Source organism: Schistocerca nitens, chromosome 7 (assembly GCF_023898315.1).
Source record: "Schistocerca nitens isolate TAMUIC-IGC-003100 chromosome 7, iqSchNite1.1, whole genome shotgun sequence".
NCBI classification, from domain to species: Eukaryota; Metazoa; Arthropoda; class Insecta; order Orthoptera; family Acrididae; genus Schistocerca; species Schistocerca nitens.
In genome coordinates this window covers 372,050,315-372,076,620 of record NC_064620.1, presented here as the reverse complement: position 1 = coordinate 372,076,620, position 26,306 = coordinate 372,050,315, and the positions used below count along the sequence as shown (strand labels likewise).

The 26,306-nt window shown below is 45.0% G+C and overlaps 1 protein-coding gene across 1 annotated transcript in view; it reads right to left on the bottom strand.

Annotated features, from left to right (window-relative positions):
* LOC126194870 (protein FAM110B) overlaps positions 1-23,644 on the bottom strand; it is a 518,773-nt gene extending 495,129 nt beyond the window's left edge. Inside the window, exon 1 of the mRNA XM_049933214.1 lies at positions 23,581-23,644. Within this exon, the coding sequence (XP_049789171.1) occupies positions 23,581-23,620 (40 nt within the window). The 5' untranslated portion in view covers positions 23,621-23,644. The remainder of the gene's footprint in view (positions 1-23,580) is intronic.
* Between the last annotated feature and the right edge of the window lie 2,662 nt (positions 23,645-26,306).

Here is a 26,306-nt window from a genome sequence, read left to right as displayed (position 1 = left end):
TAGTAACTCGCATCTAAAGCCCTGCTGACCCTACTACAGTTAAGTGCGCACTCGGACAACAATTACTTCGCATCACATGCGATCCCTAGCGACGTGGATATTATCCGGCAAAGCAAACTGAGCACCTGCGCAGCGTGAAGGTATAGGAGTGACTACCACAGAGAATCAAGGAGGGGAAGTATTCACAGCGTACACTCCAATATTCTTACGTCAGCAGGGTGAAAATTATTTAAACTGACAGTATCTTGGAGGTTCCAAGGGACACCAAACCGAACATTTTTCTCGAATTATGTTAATTAAAAGTGGAGGGGGAGAAAGGATAGGAAAGGGAAGGGAAGGAACTATTGATCAAATGCATCGTGACTTTACGCGGAACCAGCGACGACGAGTGAAAATGTGTGCTTGACCAGTATTTGAATCCGGGATCTCCAGACGACTAGGCAATTACGTCAACTACTGCGCTATCTCGAACAGTGTTTAATGCAGTTGTGCGGACTGTCACAGCACGCCTCCTGGACGACTCACATTCCCACCTGGCGCTTAGACACTGGACTCGCATTCGGGAGGACGACGGTTCAATCCCGCGTCCGGCCATCCTGATTTAGGTTTTCCGTGATTTCCCAAAATCCCTCCACGAAAATGCCGGGATGGTTCCTTTGAAAGGGCACGGTCGACTTCCTTCCCCATCTTCCCTAATCCGATGAGACCAATGACCTCGCTGGCTGGTCTCCTTCCCCAAACAACCCAACCCCCCCCCCCCCCACCTGGCGCCACTTACCTGCAGTCTCTGTCCTACATACCCGCTGCTTTCCCACAGGAGGTCCAACATAATTGTGCATCCGGACTGAAGAAGGTGGATTCGTTGCCCATCGAGGTGAATCAGTTATACGAACATGTCCGAAACAACTGCCACCACGCATTCATACCGGGTGATCAAAAAGTCAGTATAAATTTGAAAACTGGATAAATCACGGAATAATGTAGATAGGGTGGTGCAAATTAACACACATGCTTGGAATGACATGGGGTTTTATTAGAATCAATAAAAGTTCAAAAAATGTCCGACAGATGGGCTTCATCCGATCAGAATAGCAATAATTAGCATAAAAAAGTAAGACAAAGCAGAGGTGATGTTCCTTACACGAAATGCTCAATATATCCACCATCATTCCTCGACAATAGCTGTAGTCGAGGAATAATGTTGTGAACAGCACTGTAAAGCATGTTCGGAGTTATGGTGAGGCATTGGCGCCGGACTTTGATAAAGGTCGGATTGTAGCCTATCGCGATTGCGGTTTATCGTATCGCGACATTGCTGCTCGCGTTGGTCTAGATCTAATGACTGTTAGCAGAACATGGAATCGGTGGGTTCAGGAGGGTAATACGGAACGCCGTGCTGGATCCGAACGGCCTAGCATCGCTAGCAGTCGACATGACAGGCATCCTATCGGCAGGGCTGTAACGGATCGTGCAGCCACGTCTCAATCCCTGAGTCAACAGATGGGGACGTTTGCAAGACAACAACCATCTGCACGAACTGTTCGACGACGTTTGCAGCAGCATGGACTGTCAGCTCGGAGACAATGACTGCGTTTACCCTTGACGCTGCATCACAGGCAGGAGCGCATGCGATGGTGTACTCAACGACGAACCTGGGTGCACGAATGGCAAAACGAAATTTTTTCGGATGAATCCAGGTTCTGTTTACAGCATCATGATGGTCGCATCCGTGTTTGGCGACATCGCGGTGACTGCGCATTGGAAGCTTGTGTTCGTCATCGCCATACTGGCGTATCACCCGGCGTGATGGCATGGGGTGCCATTGGTTACACGTCTCTGTCACCTCTTGTTCGCATTGACGGAACTTTCAACAGTGGACGTTACATTTCAGATGTGTTACGAACCGTGGCTCTACCCTCCATTCGATCCCTGCGAAACCCTACATTTCAGCAGGATAATGCACGACCACATGTTACAGGTCCTGTACGGGCCTTTCTGGATACAGAAAATGTTCGACTGCTGCCCTGGCCAGCACATTCTCCATATCTCTCACCAACTGAAAACGTCTGGTCAATGGTGGCAGAGCAAGTGGTTCGTCACAATACGCCATTCACTACTCTTGATGAACTGTGGTATCGCGTTGAAGCTGCATGGGCAGCTGTACCTGTACACGCCATCCAAGCTCTGACTCAATGCCCAGGCGTATCAAGGCCGTTATTACGGCCAGAGGAGATTGTTCTGGGTACTGATTTCTCAGGATCTATGCACCCAAATTGCGTGAAAATGTAATCACATGTCATTTCTAGTATAATATATTTGTCCAATGAATACCCGTTTATCATTTGCATTTCTTCTTAGTGTAGCAATTTTAATGACCAGTAGTGTATATGTTCCAAAATCCTGCTGCATATCGATATGGGCCTGTAATTTAGTGTATTACTCCTACTACCTTTCTTGAATATTAGTGTGACCTGTGCGACTTTCCCGTCTTTGGGTACGGATCTTTCGTCGAACGAGCGATTGTATATGATTGTTAAGTATGGAGCTATTGTATCAGCATAGTCTGAAAGGAACCCAACACATAATCCGGACCGGAAGACAAGCGTTTGTTAAGTGATTTAAGTTGCCTCACTACTCCGACAAAATTACTCATATTTGCAGCTGTTCTTGATTCGAATTCTGAAATATTTAATCCGTCTTCTTTGGTCACGGAATTTCTGAAGGCTAACTCTGCTTTGGCAGCAGAATCGTCGATAGTATTTCCACTACTATCGCACTACCGACCTCCTGCGGGAATCTCAAAGTAGCGAGCATGGAGAACATGGATGGCGACTGCAGGTAAGGGCTCCAGGTGGGAATGTGGATCGATCGGGAGGCATACCGAGATAGTCCGCCCAGTTGTGATAAACGCAGTGTCCGGATGGCGCAGTGGCTAACGCATCTGGCTAGTAAGCAGGGGGTCACGGGTTCGAATCCCGGTCGGCACACATTTTCACTCGTCGCCGCTGATTACGCATAATGTCCCGAGGCTGCTGACATCAATAGTTCCTTTCCTTTCCTTTCTCCGCCCTCCACCTTTAATTTACGTAATATGTATTTCAGGTGCTGATTCCGCAGGGCCGCGCGGGACTAGCCGAGCGGTCTTAGGCGCTGCAGTCATGGACTGTGCGGCTGGTCCCGGCGGAGGTTCCAGTCCTCCTTCGGGCATGTGTGTGTGTTTGTCCTTAGGATAATTTAGGTTAAGTAGTGTGTAAGCTTAGGGACTGATGACCTTAGAGGTTAAGTCCAATAAGATTTCACACACATTTGAACATTCCGTTTAGTGTTGTTACCAGGACTGTTACGGTACGTAAGGGTCGCGAACAGCGTCAGATGTTGTGTGATCACTGTGAAGGACGCGGAGGTGCCGCACACTCGTGTGAGACAGCGCAGTGAGCGCCTCACCGACTTTGTAAGACATCTCACTGCGGGTCTTCATTTGGCCAGCTGTCCGAATCGTGCGATGTACAGCGTGTGTCAAAAAGATTCATCCGGTTCGGCACACGTATATTTCTGAAACTGACAAGCATATACCACGAACTTCGTTTTATGATGAACGGGAAACTTAAAAAGTCCTTTTTTTATACCTTTCAACAGCTGTTCAATATGCCCTCTTTGAGATGCACGGCATATGTCAATTCGGTATTCAAATTGTTCCCACACTGCAGCGAGCATGTCTTGAGTTACAGCTTTAACAGCTGGTGTAACGCGATGTCTCAGTTCATTCATTGTCGTTGGTAACGGAGGCACATAAACAGAGTCTTTTATAAACCTCCACAAGAAATAATCACTTACAGTCAGGTCCGGTGACCCTAGACGCCAATAATGTAAGGCTGAATCATTTGGTCTAGTGCGACCATTCCATCATTCAGTAACACTTTGATTTAAAAATTCCCACAGTTCCTGACGCCAGTGTGGTAGTGCCCTATCCTGCTGGTAACTGAAGTCGTTCGAATCAGTCTCCAACTTGGGAACAGAGAGTTCTGAAGCATATCGAGATACTTGCTTCCTGTAACAGTGTTCTCGGCAAAAGAAAGTGGACCACACACTTTTCCCGTGAAATTGCACAAAACACATTAAATTTTGGAGAGTCCCTCTCATACTGTACAATCTCATATGGTTATTCCGTACCCCATATTCCCACATTATGACGGTTCACATTTCCCTTTAAATGGAATGTTGTCTCGTCACTAAACACTAAGCGTTGAAGAAAATAGTCGTCCTCCATCTTGCGAAGAACGAAATTGCACAACTCCACACTTTGTTGTTTGTCACCTTCACGAAGAGCTTGTAGTAGCTGAATTTTGTATGGTTTCATGTGTAAACGTCGACGTAACACACGCCAGACGGACATAGGAAGCATGTTGAGCCATCGAGCTGCACTGCAAACGAATTTCTGTTATCGTTTAGTGCTCTGCGCTGTTGGAGGATGCACACCATACCTAGTACGGAAGTCACGCTGACAATTATTACAGACCCGCACTGCGCAAAACGTAGGACACGAAACGTTTTCTGTTATCCCGACTCCATTTCTACTAGAACTCAAGTGGGCGCACACTACTGCTACCTAGCGAGAACCATAAAAAACTCGAGAATTTGCTCTTTCCAACAGTATGTTGTTCACGCACATATCTCAAGTAACATAATAGTTGCCCGCCCGGTTAGCCGTTCGGTCTAACGCACGGCTTTCCGTATTGGGAAGGAGCGCCTGGTCCCCACCACGAATCCGCCCAGCGGACTCGTGTCGAGGTCCGGTGAGCCGGCCAGATGGATCTTAGTCAGTTTTCCATTTGCCTCGGCGATGCGGGCTGGTTCCCCTTATTCCGCCTCAGCTACACTATGTTGGCGATTGCTGCGCAAACAAGTTCTCCATGTACGCGTACACCACGATTACTCTACCGCCGTGCAAACATAGTGGTTACACTCGTCTGGTGTGAGACGTTCCCTGGGGGGGGGGGGGGGGGGGGGAGAGGGGGGGGGGCACCGTGGGCCGAACCGCATAATAACCCTGAAAGAGTGGTTCGGTGTGGGGTGGCAGAGGGGTGAAGTGGACTGTGGTAGTCGTCGTGGGGTTGCGGACCACTGCAGCTGCGGCGGGGATGGAGCCTCACCGTCGTTTCTAGGCTTCCAATACAACATAATAGTTATGAGTTTTTTTAATCGGATGATTCTTTTTGATACACCTTGTATTTGTGGGACAGTGCTCCGATGCTGAACTGGATGGGAACGTAAGGGCAGGCATACTCCTTCCACTCCACCACGTCCGACGCTCACTAGGGAGGTTCGCTGTATTGTGCGCCAAGAAAGTCGTAAGCGCTTCACATCAGCGCCAGCCAACCCAGAACAATCAGTGGACTTTCTCAAACATCCTGCGTCACTTCACACTATTTTTCGCACAGTAGCAGCAGCATCTGTACCGTGCGTAGCCTGCCGTTTGAAGTGATGCTGACATCGGGAAGCACGGACTGCTGGTGAACGACATCGCACTGTGTTCAGGGATGTATTACGGTTCTGCACTATCGGGGATGACCATCGTCAGCAAGCATGGCGGCGATCTGACGAGAGGCGCCATACTTGCAATGTTTTGAACAGGCACAGCGGTGTTACTCCTGGCGAGAGTGTCTTCGGATATGACGACAGCTCACGGTGGTAGTTCAAAAATGGTTCAAATGGCTCTGAGCACTATGGGACTTAACATCTGTGGTCATCAGTCCCCTAGAACTTAGAACTACTTAAACCTAACTAACCTAAGGACATCACACACATCCATGCCCGAGGCAGGATTCGAACGGCGGTAGTGCATGAGCGAACTCTAATGTTACAAAGGTACGTTACTGACATCCTGCGTCATCATGTGTTAACTGTCATGTGAGAGTGTCGAATTCAACACAACAAAGCTCCTTCACCTACGACGCGTGTGTCTTATAAAATGTCTGCGAGATGCTGAGGTGCGCCCGTGGCCAGCAAGATTCCCTTCTGCCTATGGTCGAACGTGGGGGACCAGCTCGTTACTGCCAATATCCAGGATGCCGATGACAATTTACAACAGTTGTGGGCCAGCTTGCCTCAGGAGAGCATACAACGTCTTTATGACACCCTTCACAAGAGAATCAGTGCAAGCACCAGAGTCAGGAGGAATGCGACACCCTACTCATAAGTGGTTCATACTGACAAATTCTTTATAAATTTGACTCAATTTTGTAATCACTGAAGTAACACCATATACACTCTCAACCCGTGAAGTTTCATTTCGTTTTCTCCTCTCCTCTTGGGTCCTTCACTGTTTTTTTGTCTGACGTCTTGGGATCTTCTACAACCCAATTCCAAAGGCAGAATAATTCCTCTCAGAGTTTCCTCGTTGGCCTTAAAGCCAGTTCTGTATACATTCGCATTGCCACGGCATCGCAAAAATTGTCGCTAAGAGTACCTTTATAGAAAATCACCAGCGTGACATTTAGTGCACTTTGTTTCTTTTTATACGCATCCGACTCCATTGAGCACTACCCCCTCCAATCATAATTTGCTCATAATCTGCTTACTCAACTTCAACATCTCATTTGCGCGGTACATCACGTCTGTCAGCAATGCCACTCTCTTGTCCTTCTCGTATCTGAGATCGCTTTCCATACCTGCACTGCAAGGTTACCTCTTCAAACTGAAACGCACCTGCAAAGTTGTTTTTCGCTACAGCCGGGTCCACGCTTTTGTCGAGTAATTCACTGGACATGTTGAACAAGTCACCGACTGTATACTGTGTACACGTAAACAAATACACTTTCACACCCTGACTAAAAATGTCTCTTAATTAGAGATGGGAAGCAGTTGTCTGTATGTGCTTTGAAAGAACTTTTAATATCAAAAAGGAAGAAGAAAAATATGTAGAAAGTTTTGAAATGTGGCTTTGGAGAAGATCCTACTGCGAAGTGAGCTAACAAACTTAAGAATGGGGAAGTAATGAAGATAACAGGGAAAGAACGAAGATTATTGGAAGTGACCAAGGCAGCTGCTCAGAACAGGGCACGATGGACGACCTCCAGTTGAAACCTGTCATAAGACAATACACTAAAGAAGAATGTTCTAATATCAGCAAAGAGCAAAGCCTGACCGCATGTTTCCTTCAATAAGCAAGCGAAAACAACGAAACAAGAGCTAAACCCTTTCTTAATTTCCAGGGAAGTCCGATTGCCTTAATGTAGAATAGAAATCCAGAGCCCCTAGAAGGAGAAACAAGCAATCGTACAACCAGTCCTACCTAGAGATATTTAAAAAAAGCAATGGCTGTACGCATTTCATTTTCTGAGTTTATGTCATTTTTGTGTTGATTTTTTATCGATACTCCATCATAGCGGGAGGCCGTAATTTGGGTGTCCGCTGCCTCCATTCGGTGTGAAAACCATTTTCAATTTCCCTCTCTGAATTCGGGCAAAAAATTTCTTTTTTTTCCATGCCAGTGTTACCATTATCCCAGATACAAACATAGTTTCAATCGTCCGGTTCATTCCACGAATTTCGAGATGTTGGTTATCAAGCTAATACTCTAACCGGAAATGCCCCTCCTAGATTTCCCACTCTCAGCTTTCTGGGATTTTCGGTTAAAATGAACGGTTATCTACAACAAATTGTCATAATTTTATGAAAGACGTACAAATAAGACTGTGACTGACGTTTCAGCGAATCGAGAAGTGGAGGCACCATATCCCGTACTGGCTGTACACCGGCAACACTGACTTTCGCTACTGCGAACTATCAATCGCAAAGTTAAATCACTACGAAAAATGCTCCTATCGTAGCACAAAAAAGGCGAATATGTCCTATGCAGATTTAGAGATGCATAAGAAAGGAACTAACTTTTCGACCTATATGGCAGTTTCAAAGCCATTTAAATCAAAACATCTTGACAAATTCGCGCGTTTTTACTTGTTAGTATTAGCACCAATGTCATGTAATATAATGAATCGCGTCAAGTAAAGTAGCATGATACATGGTGTCACGTCGTATGACATGACACACACAGTCATGGCATACAACAGGGCTTCCCAACCTGTGGTCCGCGGACCCCTCAGGGGTCCGACGGCTGGTTCTAGGGGTCCGCATCCACCTTCCACCAAATCGTGTAAAATAATGAGTAAAATTATTGAATAAAAACGTGAAAATCAAATTCATCACTATTTTTTTTTTCGTGTGAAAAACATGTGTACTTTTATTTCAGGTCGTATCCCCAAGCAGCCTTTGCGGTCCCTAAGTGAGAACGTATACACAGTTTAGTGCCGGAGGATGCGGCTTCTCTGATCGACTGTTTAGCAACAATACGGGGGTCGTTTGTGGGCCGGCTCACGGCGCTAGATGCGCTGAAACCTTTTACGCATGCGCGGAGCGAGCTTCGTCGACCAATCACAGCGCTCGCTGGCACCTATGCGGCCCCAGGCATCATTAAATGTCAAACTTGCTTTGTCAGTGCACTACCTATTTCATAAGTCGATTTTTTAGCATTTTCTTACTTCTAACATGGATCAGTGGCTGAAGTCAGGATCATTGAAGAAGGGTACAGTTTCTCCATCGCCTTCACAACAAGGGAAGTTTCCAATTGAAATGAATGAGGAGGGAGGACGACCAAAGAAGACTTTACATACATTTGAACATTTTTCTTCGGATTTCACGAAAAACAACACACACACACACACACACACACACACGCGCGCGCGCACGCACACACACACACACACACGACTGTTACGAAATATGGCTGCTCCTTACACAACAGTAGCCAAATAGTGGAAGTAAACAGACCATAAGCGGCAGCTTGTCAACAGCGAACAGTGTGGACGTGACGTTGATTGCTCTTGGAGGACGACAGCTCCATCGTGTGAAATTTGAATTACCAAGTAACTTTAATCAGGCTACAGTGTGTTGAGCAAAGGGAGTAAATCCACTAGTAAGAGTCTGGATACAGTGGGAATTCAAATTGGATCATTAATTACAAGTTGTTTTCATTCATCTCTAAACCATAGACTATTGATACTTCGGGGGAGGGCGGGGGGAGAGAGGGGCGGGCATTGGGAACATGGCACTTGCATTAAGAAGGTTTCAGTTCCCATGAGTTTCGCTCTGAAATTTAAGTTACTGTGCTCTTGACTGACTAGGGGTCCGCCATGGATTTTCGACTGAAGAAGGGGTCCACCAGCTAAAAAGGTTGGGAAGCCCTGGCATACAACATCAACATGGAATTTGTCATGTCGTGGAATATGACACATGGTATCATTAAAATTTAAGATGCATGTATCCCCATTCTGAGGTACTTCCCATTGCAGATGCACCTCCCACTCTTATTGTAGATGCGTCACACTCTCTAGAAGAGCACAAATTTATACGTATTTGTTCTCACATCCCTCACCATACACGTAACAGGGTGTAGGTTTGAGGGAAAATGGTCCTCTCGGAAAAAAAATTAAACCGCCCCGCCGCCCCTTGTAACAAAACCACCCGTAGAAATTTTATCTCCCTACAAAAACGTTTTTAGCTGTCAAAAATGGTTCAAATGGCTCTAAGCACTATGGGACTTAACATGTGAGGTCATCAGTCCCCTAGACTTAGAACTACTTAAACCTAACTAAGAACATCACACATATCCATGCCCCAGGCAGGATTCGGAACTGCGACCTTAGCAGCTGCGCGGTTCCGGACTGAAGCGCCTAGAAGCGCTCGGCCACAGCGACCGGCTTTTACCTGTTACATGTATGCTCCTCAGCCATATGTTATTGTTTACTATGGCTAGCGAATCTTCCGGATTTTAACAAATAATCAGGGACCTTGGCCTACAAATTGCAAGGTACAGGTGTGCAAACACCTTGCAGCTGAGAGAGTTCACTGCGTTGGGGTAGTAGGGTTAACTCGTAAAAGCGCGCATACGTCAAAATATTTCGATTTAAATGTCTTTGAATCTGCCAGGTAAGTCGATTCCCTTCTATTACATGCCGATCAGTGTCCAGGACACATTCGCCTTTTTTTGTGCTATGACAGGAGCATTTTTCATCATGGTTTCCAACTGTTACTGTACCATAACTTTGACATTAGACACCACAGCTTGACAACCGATTTAGATCTCTGCCGATGACTGATCCGGTATAGGTTTTTTCATTGTCTTTCGAATCATGGTGCTTATATCGCGGCGACGCATAAAGCTTTCACAAAACAACAGGACGACCACTAATTACATATATATGTCTAACTCCTTCCAAAAGTTGATCCGATTAGCTGTAGTTTGAATCTTGCCGTGCGTAAAAACTCACAAAAATGGTTTTTGCACGTAAAATCCGAATGAAGCGAGTTTTAAATTTAATAGTAAGAAAGCATTTTTTATTTATCTGTATGACCTTAAACTACTTGCGCGCATTCAATTCATGTAAGAACGTATTTTATGTGCTACATTTAGCTCAACTTTAAGCCATCGTATCTCGACAACGGATGAAGATTATCGGATGAAAAAAATTCGTTTCGTTACTATATGCTTATCTAGCATCGTGCAAAGTTTGAACCGATTCGTACGAGTTTAAATTACAGAACCGGCGCACCTCATAAAACCTCCCAGAAAAACGTGTTTTTGCAAATCTGAACGATGCATATACAAACGGTGCCATTACTTGAGCATTAATTTCAGCCCAATTACAGTCTTTTTCAACACGAATTAATCGATTCGCACAATCCGCCTGTGTGCCAGCCCCAGTTAGTCGTTCAAACATTGCTTAATATACTATAACATGGCTTCAGTAAGCGAGATGTTTGAATGGCCACACAAATGGTCCCAGGTCCACGTTAAATTAAACACTTTTTATGTATATAGACTTATGCGCCGAGTGAAAATTTGTAGCAAGACCGGGAATGGGACCCGGAGCTCCTGCTTACTAGGCAGGTTCGCCAACCACTAAGCCACTCTGTCACAGCGGTTCGCAGAACTGCACGGATTCCTCTGGCGCGCCTCCATCCTCGATCCACTGCCGCCCCAGTCAACTTTAAACTCTTCCTTACAGACAAACAGAAGTGACGAGACTCTCCATGTTCTGGAATAGCACCACAGTATCGGAGGTAGATTCGGGGAACCCAGGTCCAGGTATTTATACGAATAAAATGGCACAGTTTCAGAGGATTTTATGTACCGGGTGATAAAAAAGTCAGTATAAATTTGAAAACTGAATAAATCACGGAATAATGTAGATAGGGAGGTACAAATTGACACACAAGCTTCGAATGACATGGGGTTTTATTATAACCAAAAAAATACAAACGTTCAAAAAATGTCCGACAGATGGCGCTTCATCTGATCAGAATAGCAATAATTAGCAGAACAAAGGAAGACACAGCAGAGATGATGTTCTTTACAGGAAATGCTCAATGTGTCCACCATCATTCCTCAACAATAGCTGTAATCGAGGAATAATGTTGTGAACAGCACTGTAAAGCATGTCAGGAGTTATAGTGAGGCATTGGCGTCGGATATTGTCTTCCAGCATCCCTAGAGATGTCGGTAGATCACGATACACTTGCGACTCCAGGTAACCCCAAAGCCAATAATCGTACGGACTGAGGTCTGGGGACCTGGGAGGCCAAGTATGACGAAAGTGGCGGCTGAGCACACGATCATCACCAAACGACGCGCGCAAGATATCTTTCACGCGTCTAGCAATACTTTTTTTTGTTCTAATAAAACCCCATGTCATTCCAAGCATGTGTGTAAATGTTTACCTCTCTATCTACGTTATTCAGTGGTTTATTAAGTTTTCAAATTTATACTGACTTTTTGATCATCCGGTATGTAGACTGAAGCGGCGAGTGAAAACTTATAGTAAGGCCGGGAATCAAACCAAGATCTCCTGCTTATCTGTATGAGACCATTAAAGTCTCTGAAATCGTGTCATTTCCTTTAAACGCTTTTTACTCCCGTTCGTAGCTCAAATAGGACCAGGCACCAAGATCCTCAAACCCCTATTTTGCGCGCTGTCTTTTCATGCATATTTGTTACGCCGCTTACCCGCTCTAAATATTTTATTCAAATTATGGCACAAAAATTCACGATGACTGTCTTTTCCCCTTTATTTGTTGGCGTCTACTTCAGTTTGCCATTTCTGTTAGCAAGTTGCAATTCACTCACAAAGCTTCAGAATGATAACTGAAATATCATCGTTGCAAGCAACAGTAATGATTATCCCTGGAGTTAACAGTTGGCGGTAGAGTGCACTGTTTTCGCAAACAGAAATTCAGTTGTAAGGTCGAGAACACCCCTCGTAAAAAAGGAGAGAAATGTACATACAAAGTTATTTACTTCCCCACTGTCACTGGGTTCCATAACAGCTCATGCGTTCAAAAAATCTGCCGACCGTAGGCACTAGCGGAAATGTTGCAGCTGTATACGGCCAGTCCGGATAACTTCCTTAGCCACATGATCACCGTGGACGAGAGCTGAGTGCATCACTACGGCTGCAACCAAAGGAGCAAAACGAACCTCCGAAAAAGGTGAAGACACAATCATCATCTGGCTCGGTAATGCTGAGCGGTTTTTGCTACTATCTTGGAGTGCTGCCAACAGATTACGATCGTAATTCTAAGTCCTCCACAGGAGAAAACAATCGAAATCACCCGACGAGTTTACGTAGAGCTGTAAATTCGAAGCCCCACGCCAAATTGTCGATGCGGATGTTTTTGCCCCACGACAACGCCTTAACTCATTCTTCACGGATCACAGACACACACACTGTTCTTTAGACTATTAACTTTTGCTTCATTCCCGTTTTCACCAGACATAGCACCCAATGACATCTTCCACGGATGAAGAAACCATTGCTTAGAAGGCCTTTCTCTGATGACGAAGAGCCGACTATACACACTGTTTGCACAACGCCTGTTCATCCTCTACTAGTGATTTCTGTTCGGTACGGGATCTTTACTAGATAGGATAGACGGAGGGCATGGAAAAAGTCGAAAGAAGGGCAGCTCGTTTTGCATTATCGCGAAATAGAGAAGAAAGTGTCACGGATATGATAAGCGAGTCGAGATGGCAGTCATTACAACAGGGGGCGGGCGTTTCTCGTTCCGACAAGATCTCCACCACCTTTCTCTTAATGTGAAAATATTTCGCATGCATATGAGGATATGACGGCTACTGATTCCTTCAGCGCAGATGTACTCGAAGCTCGAACCTTACAGGAATCGGCGAAACGCTAATGAGCAGGAGCTATAAGTCAGTAGTGTGTGGTGTAAGCTGAGAATTTGAGTTCGACGAGCGGCGTGCTAGGGTAGTCCGTACTACTGTGGTGACCTCTGTGTCCGGAAGGCGTAGTGGTCAGCGCAACAGCCTGATAAACGTGAGGCCTGGGTTCGAATCCCGGTCTCGCACGAATTTTCAACACGTTGGTATAAACCAATGCCCACTGCCAGCTAATGTCTTTAATTCCCTTGTGTCTTGAAAACATTTTCTTGCCTTCAACCTACATACGGAGAAATGATCAGCGTAATAAACTAAGAGAAGTCAGAGCTCACAGAGAAAGACTTAAGTGCTGCTAGAGAGTGAAACGGTAGCCAAATGGTCTGAACGTGTCTCGAAGAAGCCTCTGCCAGGGACTTGAATGTGAACTGCAGAGTACTGTTGTACACTTATGAGCCAAAACATTATGACCCCTGCTTAATAGCCGGTCGCTGGTGGCCGAGCGGTTCTAGGCGCTTCAGTCTGGAACCGCGCGACCGCTACGGTCGCAGGTTCGAATCTTGCCTCGGGCATGGATGTGTGTGATGTCCTTAGGTTAGTTAGGTTTAGGTAGTTCTAACTTCTAGGGGACTGATGACCTGAGATGTTGAGTCCCATAGTGCTCAGAGCCATTTTTGAACCTGCTTAATAGCTTGTTTGTCTGTCTATACAATAAAACACATCACTGATTCTGCCTATCAGGGATCCGGCAGTTTGTAAGATTTTGGAGGTATGTGGCGTTAGATATCTATGCACAGGTCATGTAATTCGCGTAAATAAAGTGCCGTTGATTTACGTGCTCGGTGATGGCGCCCGACAGCGACCCAGATTGTGAGGGTGTGTGAAATCTTATGGGACTTAGCTGCTAAGGTCATCAGTCCCTAAGCTTACACACTACTTAACCTAAATTATCCTAAGGAGAAACACACACACCCATGCCCGAGGGAGGACTCGAACCTCCGCCTGGACCAGAAGCACAGTCCATGACTGCAGCGCCCTAGACCGCGCGGCTAATCCGCGCGGGGACCCAGATAGGGTTCCATAGCATTTTCATCAGGCGAATTTGGTCTTTGAGACATCAACGTGAGATCATTATAAAGCTCCTCCAGTCTCTGTAGTACCGTCCTGGCTCCGAGTTACGGACAATTATACCGCTCAAAACTGATATCGCTGTCGGGAAAGAGGTCAAGCATGAAGCGGTGCAGGTGTTTCACAGCTGTCAGCTTGTCTTCGTTTACTACCACACGTACCACGCAAGCGCAGGAGAATGTCTCCCACAGCATAACACTGTCCACCAGCCTGCGTCCGTGGCGCGCTGCACTTTTCGACTCGCCGTTCACCTCGATGACAACGTTTGTGGAGAGAAGCGAACTATGTAGCAAAAATGTGATGCCCCTAAGAGCCGAAATGTTTCCACTGTTCGACGGTCGAATCCTGATGGTCCCACTGCACTCGTAATTGAGGATGTCGTTGGGTCAACATGTGAACACGAAGGGGTGGTCTGCTGCGGAGCTCCATGTTCAACAATGTACTATGAACGGTGTGCTCTGAAACACTTATGCATGTACCAGCTTTGTGGTCTTTCGGCAGAGATGTCACAGATCGCCATCTATCCTACTTTATAGAGCAGACAAGCCTCCAAACCCCGCGTTCTGTGAAGAGTCGTGGACAACGAACTATTTAGTGCCTAGTGGTAGTTTCACTGTCCTATCTCTTTCCGTAGACGCTCACGACAGTAGCACGTGAACATTCGACCTGCTTCGCCGTTCTCGAGATACTCTTTCACAGGCTCTGCGTAATAATAATGTTCCCTCTGTCAAAGTCGAGTATCTCAATGGATTTTCCCATTTGCAGCCCATATCTCCGCTAGGGTGCTCCCCCGTCCGAGTCTGCTCCTCTTACACACATTTGTTACCGCGTCACGGGCCCGCAACGTCAACAAGCAGCATCTAACGTCGCCGTGGGCGGCGGCCATAACGTTTGGGCTCACCAGTAGTGTAGGTGAGGCGATTTTCGAGACCGAGTGTTTTCTGGACAGCCAAAATGCATACTTCCACTGCAACGTCTCCGCCATCAGTGGCTGGGAAAACGTGTCGTAGCGAAGGAGACCATGTGGAGAATTTACTAGTCACTTGCTTTCACTGTCGCAACTTGTTTTTTCAGGTTTGATATTTTATGTACTTACTTCGTAAAATGGGCTCGAAGCACTGATTTTTTGTTAAGTATTCCTTAGAATTTCACAGGTTCATGAAAACAGCCACGGAAGAACCGTTACCGAACGGATATTACTATAGGCTACAGAGTAAATAAACTAAGTACGGAGTAAAATACGGTGCAGGAAACACTGTATATTACATATAATTTAATCTTTGATAACACGAATATTTGACGACATATGCGAAGTAACTCACTATACTCACGCTTTCCATATATTTTAGCTAGGCTTTAAATTTTAGATCTGCTAGAACTGAATCAAAAAATTACTGTTCGACAATGGAAAAATTCTAAATCAGCCACTCACATCAATTGTGTACTCAGAACCAGACATGAACAACGAACGGAGGTCATTCTTTATTTATAGTCAGATGCGCGAATTAATCACTGCAAAGTTTGTCGGAACTTAGATTGTGTTCTATATCAAGCCGGAACTCTGCTTGATACCCACACTGTTTGTGTACGAGCCTGCGTCAGTGCTTCTTTGTTTCTCATAATTACTCAACTTCGTTTGCTTTCGCCGTCTGCTACAATTGCTAGTCGGTGCGTGGTGTACGAGTGGCAGTTACAGACAAGGAACATTCGTTAGAGTAATGATGACAGTGAGATAATGCTATGATTCCTTTACGTTTCTACACACACTTGTAGCAGATTTAATAAAATGTCAGCTTACTACGTAGATGGAGCTAGCTGAAGACTTTTTAGTTTGCATGTAGTGTATCCACAATGTACGTGTAACATTGTAGAAAAAAAAAGTGTCTTCGGTTCTGCTAATGGACTGGGAGAAACGGTTCTTTCTGCTTAGCTTCGATCCCGCGCAAAAACTAACGTATGCCTATCGGCTGCAAATTATATTTGGAGTTGTCAGTTCACTATGCCCAGTGAGTTCCAATCTAAAGTACTGAAAAATAGTTTAGCGAGTCGGACCTGTTTATCTCGTGGTGAAGCGCGTGCCTGGAAACCGAAAGGCCGCGAGATCGAATCCCAGCTGCACCACGAAATATTTCAGCCTGCTTTTAACCTAGCCTCACCTCTCCGATTAGCCAGAAACAAAACGTGGTTCCGGTTGCACGGCGGACTGTAGGTCACCTTCTGCTGGCAGGATTTCTGGGGCAGTTTAGGGATACGCAAGTGACGAGCCGGCAGCTGCCGGTCGGTCCCGGAAGAACTGGTTCAAATGGCTCTGAGCACTATGGGACTCAACTGCTGTGGTCATCAGTCCCCTAGAACTTAGAACTACTTAAACCTAACTAACCTAAGGACATCACACACACATCCATGCCCGAGGCAGGATTCTAACCTGCGACCGTAGCAGTCGCACGGTTCCGGACTGCGCGCCCAGAACCGCGAGACCACCGCGGCCGGCCCCGGAAGAACTGACCGAGTAGTTAGACATGGCGACCGCCTCACCTTTGAAGGACTGTCTGATGCCACCCTCTGCTATGCTATTACGGCTTCAAAAATAGTGCCAATGCCAGCCTCCATGGCGGGCAAGCGGTTCATTTTAGTCATCAGTCTTCTAAATGCTTTGATGCGGGCCGTCACGAATTCCTCTTCTGTGACAAACTTTTCATCTCAGATTCTCACTTGCAAACTACGTACTCAATTATTTGCTGGATGTATCCCAATCTTTGTGTTACTCTACCGTTTTTATGGTCATTACCCTCTAGTACCAAGGAAGTTATTCCCTCATGTCTTAACAAACGTCCTGTCATCCAACCCTTCTTCCTCTCATCAAAGGTGGAGGTGACCATGAGAAACAGAAAAACGTAATCAAAGGTGAAGAAGACGCAGCGCTTCAGAAAGTGAGATCATTTCAGTAGCACAAAGGAGACGTTTAAAGTACGGGGCGCCCCAAAAGCCCGATAACATTTGAAAATTCAATACTTCACAGAATAATGTAGGTAGGGAGGTGCAGACTGATACACGTGCTTGAAACGACGTGGGGTTTTATTGAAACCGAAAAAAGTGCGCAAAACGACCTATAGATGGCGCTTCACATGATACAAAAGCAATAATAAGTATAACAAATGATTTTTAACAACGACGATGTTCTTTATAACATGTGCTCAACATTTTAGCATTCATCAACAATATCTGTAGACGAGGGACAATGTTGTTAACAACATTGTACAGCGTATCAGCAGATATGGTGAGAAACTGCGATCAGATGTTTTCTTTTAGCACTGTAATGAGGTCGCACGATCGCGGTAGACTTGCGGCTTCAGGTATCCCCATAACCAATAATCACACGGATTGAAATCTGGGTACCTGGAGGGCCAATCATGACCAAAGTGGTGGCTAGAGGGCGATCCTCACCAAAAGATATGCACACGAGATCTTTCATATGTGTAGCAATTAGGACGAAGCGCCATCTGCATAAAAGTCGTACCTTCCAGCAACTATTTATCTGCCACGTTAGGGACGATGCTTTTCTATAATATATCGGCGTACCTCGCACCCGTCTCGCTGATAGTTTGAGAAGCAGCACCCAACATTCCCTCGAAGAAAAAGGGTACCAGCACAAACACTAAATCCGCACCACACCGTGACTTCCTTGTCATGAAACAGGGCTTTCACAAGAGTTCTAGGATTTTCCGTAGCACTAATTCTGCTGTTGTTGGTGTTGCTGGTGTGTGAAATGGGCTTCATCTGTCCACAACACGTTAGACAACCAGTCATCATCTTTCCCATATTCTGAAATACCCATACTGCAAATGCTCTTCGCTCACAAATTCGGTGGCTAACAGTTCTTGATGACGCTGGTATTTTTTACGGATAGCAGTGGATGAGAGAGGGAGGGGGTTGGTGTGTGTGTGTTACGCCTCCGTGCTCTGCAAACAGTAGTGCGCGGAATGCCGGTGCCACGTGCGACTTCACCCTGTGGAGACGAACCCGCTAAAGTCCCAATTTCTTCCTGGACTATCCGAGCAGCAGTAGCCCTTGTGTCTGGTCGGCCGCTGCGGGCTTCGTACTTCGTGATTATTTTTCTCACTTATCACAGGACCTTTATCAGTTCGAATACCCTTTGGATCGTTAAGTTGCAGCAACAGACTCACTATTCTGATAGTAAACTTCATTAAATGTCTTTTCTGGTGAAGACAGCATGCCGCGATTGCTGGCGCATCTGACTCCCTCTCTCACTACAGCTCATTTTACACACGATTATCATGCCGTATCACTGACGTGTTGCCGCTCAGCGCCATCCCTTGGCCATCTTTTGCACTCGTTTGTGGTTTCAATAAGAGTAAAACCTAAAAAAATTCTAAACTCCGCCCGAACAGGATATGAAGGCCCAACGGTACCGACCAGCCGCCGTGTCATCCTCAGCCCACAGGCGTCACTGGATGCGGATATGGAGGGGCATGTGGCCAGCACACCGTTCTCCCGTCTTTATGTGAGTTTACCGAGTCCGGAGCCGTTACTTCTCAATGAAGTAGCTCCTCAGTTTGGTTCACAAGGGCTTAGTGCACCCCGCTAGCCAACGGTGCTCGGCACACCGGTTGGTCACCCATCCAAGCGATAGCCCAGCCCGACACGCTTAACTTCGGTGATCTGACTGAAACCCGTATTTCCACTAAGGCTAGGCTGTTGGCGGTTTCAATAACACTCCATGTAATTTTAGACATGTGTGTCAGCTTTCACCTCTCTACCTACATTATTCACTGAATTACTGCATTTTCAAATGTTAACAGACTTTTGAGTCACACTGCATATTTCTTTGATATATTTTACCAGCTAAATGTCCAGTATTGGCAAATAATTTTCACCATAAGCACGACGTGACAGCGAAAAAGAATTCTTTCTCCAGTATAAATGCATGTTAACTGTATACAATACCATACTGAAAATGCTTGACTCTCTTTCCACACAAAATAATGAAAGCGATGGAAAAAGTCATGTACTGCAACACAGTAAAAACTCTGTTAGAAGCAGATTTGGATAGATACCTAGAAATATCTGAATGGAAAGGAATGCTTGCATAAATTAAACGCAAGACGGGAGGCCTACAGGCTGTAGGACCACTGCGTTATTTAAAGAGCGAAAATCAGTGTCTAATTTATCCCTAACAGGTGACGTCTAGACGTGAACCACTAATTAACAAAGACTGCTACCCGCACTAATACGATGTGCAGTCGAAACTATGGTCAATTGGTAATTGCAGATGTTTGAAGCAACACAAAGCGTAACGAATGCCGTTTTCCACAAACAGCGCTACAAAATTCATTGATATATCTAGACTGTCTGGTCAATACATGTGTTGCTTCTGTCTGTGCCATTTCAATAAGAAAAACGGGAACAATTAAATTGTCTAAATTTTATAAAGAGATGTTGGTTATAAGCTGAAAAACGACTTTTTACGTTATCCCTGTACTACAGGTTATTTCATTCTAAAGCAGCACGGAAATATAGAATAGACAATATTTAAACCAATACAACAGCATCAGAAGTTCTGCGGCTTTTTGTTCTAAATAAACATAGAAATACGAGTGAACTGACTTATCAGAAGTTAAAAAATCTTACGACCATAAGGGAAAACAAACATACAAGAAAATGTAACCAGTCGTATTTATTTTTCTATTTCACAATATATTTCGAAGTACAATACCTGCACCATCACATAGATTCAGGTAATGTTAGTGTACCGTAAATGCTGCTTTTGTGCATAATAGTGTTGGCAACCTGTGGTACTGTCAGCAAGAAAAACGAAATAAAATAATATTTACATTGCCTGAAAAAGAAATTTGCAGCATTTCGGTTGCCAGCACTAGGTAGTCAAACAGTAATACGAGTATAAATATCTTGCAGTGATTACGCGCCTGTTTTCAACATCGTGCACGCTAGATGCTTCACATTTCAGTAATCGATATTGCAGGGATAGTGGACTGCAAACGACATGCTCAGAGGTAGCGGTGTGTCTGAATCGGTAATTGTGTTTTTCTTACAGTATTTCTGCTAACGAAGAAGTCACCTACGTCAGGTGCTTCGAGTGAAGCTCTTTTATTTGCTTATTGTTTAGACTTCAAGCTATTTGAGGAAATTATATTTTCTTGTAGGACATAATTAATTCGTCATGGAAACACTGAGCACAGAAACTGAACCATCGAAGTTGCTAGATACCCATGAAATCTGCTCCCCCCCCCCCCCCCCCCCCAAATGCACTATTCGTGGAAGTATCCTTAATGCCGCTTAAGATACGAAGACAAATGTTGTTAAATACATTACTCTATAGTTCCGAATGTAGTGGGCTAACACTAGAATCTCACAGGAGAAAGCATGAGCCGAACTCCAGCGCTGGTGAGAAGTACAGGGAAACGTAAGTAGTTTTGTGCAGGAAGATGGTTGCAGTGGGTTCGCTCCAAGGATACATGTTAGCTCCTTTCTCTGGAAACATAAATACTGCGCATAAAGAGGCAAAGAATCCGTTTCTGTTGGATTACGCCACTGGAGAGAAATCACTGGTAAAGGCAATTACCGTAAAGCACCTAGCACTAGCCACTCTGAGCCACGTAAATTAGAATAGTCACAAAGACAAGTTGTGAGAAAGGCAGATGCCTGATTGTGATTCATTGTGAGAATGTTAAGCAAGCTCAATTCAGCAACAAAGGAAATGGCTTGCAAAAACACTCTCGTTCGAGCAATTTTTGAGAATTATTCATGCACCACGATCATGATTTCGGCCTGTTGCGTCATTCTCAAGTCATAGCTCACTGTGATGTGTGCGAATGCATATCGTTCCGTTTTAAGAGGACACTGTTCTTGTGTGAACTTTGTTTACGAATTCCCTTTTATAGTAAGATAGGAGTAATAACTAACTCAGAAGACCCGCGTCTTGTTTAATTATTTATTTATTATTATTTAATTTGTTTATTCTCTGAACCAGTAATGGCATCCACTACGCGGTTTTTCTTTTATTGTTTCTGAAATAATAAAAGAAAGAAAAAGAAAACACTTCAGTGACACGAAAGAAACTTTGTTTTCTTGCAAGAAGGCGAAACCTCTTTAAGGGGGTAGGACGTCAAACGGGCCGACTTGGAGCAGGGGAGAGGCACCACAGGACATTTTAATTTCCACTGTCTATACTTTTACAAATAAAATCATAAAACTTTGTCAGTATCACCAGGAAGGATTCAGAATTCACACTCGTAACAGTGGAAGTTCTAAAACATAACGAAGTAATTTTTTTTACATGTAAAATTTCATAATTTTTTTCACTTACTAATGGCAGCATTTGTTGCTATAGGTACACTTTCCTTCATAAGTAAGAGAGATAGTTCGATGAATTTTGCACAGCATACAAACCATACTTAAAGGTGTATGAAACTCTAGAATTTTCGAAATCTATTAAAAACTGTGGTAAATATTGAGGTAATTAACTACAAAATTTGTGTTTTTTCTAAACATGAAGTTTAAAAAACAACAGATCATTCGTTTTTTCACGAATTAAATAAATTCTAGAGTTTCATACACCTGTAAGTATGGTATGTAAGGTGTGCAAAATTCATCGAAGAATCTCTGTAACTTGTGAAGAAAAGTGTACCTATAGCAACAAATGCAGCCATTAGTAAATGAAAAAATGATGAAATTTCACACGTAAAAAAATTATTTTGTTATGTTTTCGAACTTCCACTGCAATGAGTGTGAATTCTGAATCCTTCCTGGTGATTCTGACAAAGTTTTATGAATTTTTTTCTAAAAGTATAGACACTGGAAATTAAAATGCCCTGTGATGCCTCTCCTGCTCCAAGTCGGCCCGTTTGACGTCCTACCCCCCTTAATTCACTATTACTCTCTATAAGCACGGAACAGGGCTTCAAAATTCCATTACGATAAACACATGAGCCGTCGTCATTTCTATAAAAGAACGTAGAACGTCACGTAATAATTATTATGGAATCCATTCATCTGCGCATACAATTTCCACTGTGCGTCCAGGAGCTGTGACGTTTGACATGTGTTCTATAGTAATTACAACAAGAATGTTACGCTGCTTTACACAGGGTGCTTCAGAGTTGTTACTACAGGCTTCTATGAATTACAGAGGGGACTTAGTCGATGAAGTTTTGATCAGCAACCCGTATCTGGAAATGTCCGTTTGGATACAAAGTAAGTGTGAACATCGGATCACTTTGTACGGACACAAACTAAGGAGCAGGTGCTGTCGTCAGCCGCTGTTATAAAAATGGCTCTGAGCACTATTGGACATAACTGCTGAGGTCATCAGTCCCCTAGAACTTAGAACTGCTTAAACCTAACTAACCTAACGACATCACAAACATCCATGCCTGAGGCAGGATTCGAACCTGCGACCGTAGCGGTCGCGCGGTTCCAGACTGTAGCGCCTAGAACCGCTCGGCGCCGCTGTTATAATTATGACATTTAATAACTAACACCTTCGTACGATTACAACGACTACTGCGAGAAATGGGTAGGTACACAACAAAGAGGGTTGACTGTGGTGCTCCACAGACGGGCCGCATTCCCGGCTTGACGTTTTTTGTCACACAGAATAGAGTCCTACGACGAATATCCGAAATATGATCCACGCCGTGGACTTCTGCAGAGCACGCAGGTCGGAGGTCATTGTCTCTGCTGTGTGTGTACACTGAACCTAGAGATTTGATCGTGATCCGACCTTCATACATCGAAACAGTAAATTTCCAGATGAGGGTTCTTTATCAAAACTGTATCTACCACGTACTGTCTACAACGCCTCGAAGCCTGTAGCAGGAATCTAAAAACGCCTCGTATAAACGGCCAAGACTCCCGCGTCATTGTATACGCGAAATACGTAAACATTGTTGTCACGAAGGCAAGAAACGAAATGTAGTGAGGCACTTCATAGCGAACTGCCACTTGAGAATGGCATAATAGACGAGACACAGGTAGTAATAGTCCAGGTGAAATATATTGTCCTTTCTAAAACGGTGCAGTTCTGTGGATGGTTTGTGCGTTCCTAACCACACGAACAACGCAGTGCGACGCGATCACAGTGGTGCGTATAACGCGCTAACAGCTGAGAAGGCCACGTCCAGTAAGCAGCTCGGAGCAGCGACATTCCGGAGAGTGGCGGGAGGCGTGTGCGCCGCACGTACCTGAGGAGGCGAAGAACATGGCGGGGCGGAGAGCGCGCATGGCTGCGGCAGTCACGGCATGGCGTCGCGGCGCCCACTGCGCGGCGCTGCCCAGGCGTCGCTCGCCGCCGGCGTCGCCTGGCGCCCCCCACCCCTTCCGCCCACGGCACCCTTTCGCTGCGCAGACGCCGCCGCCGCTGCCGCTGCTACCTGCCTCACGGGGCGCCGGCGTGGGCGGTGGACGCACCGACGCGGCGGAACCGACGGAGGACGCAAACGCGGCAAACTCGGCCCTTCCTCTCTCCCAGCCCAGATAACGCCCAGCCACTCCGCTCTCCAACTGCGACCGCGGGGAATGAGATTCTTTATGGAAACTGAGCGGGTAAGCGTTAGAGATCAGAAACGGAGCGAGTACTTTTTCGGGGTTGCATGCGGGGTACTTGTAAAGCCAGTACCTATTTGTAACAACAAAAATTTCCATAAATAAACAACTTACCATACTTTTAGTCCCATTGAATATATTATTAGGGTGTACCATTTGCTTATTAAGTCACATTTCAACATATGCACTTGCATTTTCCACGTTGTTATTGTTGTGTTCTTCAGTCCTGACAGCTCTCCATGCTACTCTATCCTGTGCAAGCTTCTTCGTCTCCCAGTACTTACTGCAACCTACATCCTTCTGAATCTGCTTAGTGTATTCATCTCTTGGTCTCCCTCTACGATTTTTACCCTCCACGCTGCCCTCCAATGCTAAATTTGTGACCCATTGATGCCCCAGAACATGTCCTACCAACCGGTCCCTTCTTCTTGTCACGTTGTGCCACAAACTCCTCTTCTCCCCAATTCTATTCAATACCTCCTCATTAGTTATGTGATCTACCCATCTAATCTTCAGCAATCTCCTGTAGCACCACATTTCGAAAGCTTCTATTCTCTTCTTGTCCAACCTATTTATCGTCCATGTTTCACTTCCATACATGGCTACACTCCATACAAATACTTTCAAAAACGACTTCCTGACACTTAAATCAATACTCGATGTTAACAAATTTCTCTTCTTCAGAAACGCTTTCCTTGCCATTGCCAGTGTACATTTTATATCCTCTCTACTTCGACAATCATCAGTTATTTTGCTCCCCAAATAGCAAAACTCCTTTACTGCTTCAAGTGTCTCATTTCCTAATCTAATTCGCTCAGCGTCACCCGACTTAATTCGACTACATTCCATTATCCTCGTTTTGCTTTTGTAGATGTTCATCTTATACCCTCAAGACACTGTCCATTCCTTTCAACTGCTCTTCCAGGTCCTTTGCTGTCTCTGACAGAATTACAATGTCATCGGCGAACATCAAAGTTTATATTTCTTCTCAATGGATTTCAACATATGCACTTGAATTTTCCACACTGACCTTGAATCTACCCCAAAAGCTGAATTCGCGTGGTGTTATAGAAGGGCTGTGTGCAGGCCATTCTGTCGGCCCCCGGCTGTGTAAACTGTCATCCAGGCACTTCCTCACTGGTACTGCGTAGTGGGGCGGAGCTCTATCTTTCCTCAACAGCCCGTGCGGTTCTAGGCGCTTTAGTCTGGAACCGCGTGACAGCTACGGTCGCAGGTTCGAATCCTGCCTCGGGCATGGATGTGTGTGATGTCCTTAGGTTGGTTAGGTTTAAGTAGTTCTAAGTTCTAGGGGATTGATGACCTCAGAAGTGAAGTCCCATAGTGCTCAGAGTCATTTGAACCATTTCCTAAACAGCAGTTCTCTTCCATTTTCCCATTCTTGAATCATAGGTCATACATACGTTCAAATCATTTCCTAGTATTGAGCACCATTCAAGTTGTCGGCGCGTGGTCTAGGGCGCATTCTCACGGTTCGCGCGGCTCCCCACGTCGGAGGTTAAAGTCCTCCCTCGGGGATGTGTGTCTGAGTTGGCATAAATTAGTTTAAGTTAGATTAGGTAGTGTGTAAACTTAGGGGCCCATGACCTCAGCAGTTAGGTCCCATAGGCACTTACCAGAAATTCCCAATTCATGTTGTTACGTAGCAGTTCAAGCAAGGTCGTAGGAGTAATCCACTAAATTACAAGCACATATCATTAACGTCGATATGCAGCGAGATCTTGCAACGTAATGTGAAACTTCCCCTTTGTATGTAAAACATTACAGTGCTGGAAAAACACTTACGTTATTTGATTTTCAAACAGATGAGCAAAACTAAACCTACTCAGACAGTTTTCTGACTAAGAATAACTTATACTTTTCATGAATCACTTACCTCATAAAAATCTTCGTTACTCGAACTACTGCAATACAGCGAGCGGCAATATTGCCAGCTAAATAAAAGGCATAGTTAGCAAATGAAAGATTTTGATAGATAAACAATGTGTTCAAAAGTCATAATATATATCCAGTTAAACAAATTTCCTTTTTCTGACTGACACACGTCCAGATCATACATTCATAGTAACCTCTCAACACTCTAGCGTCTCTCTCCCCACATCCACCACTGCTGGCGGCTCACCTCCAACTGCCCAACGCTACACGCTGTTCACATCCAACAGTTCGCTCAGCTCAGCAAACTGAATGCCTTTCTAAACCTGTTAACCCTCGACTAAGTGTTTACGGTTGAGGGTCACATTTGTACGTTTTTCTTGAGAAATTGGAAAACTAGAGCCTCCAGTACAGAATTTAACTTCATTAAATTTGCTTCAAAAAGGTCATCTTCATAATTTCTGTAGGACTAACA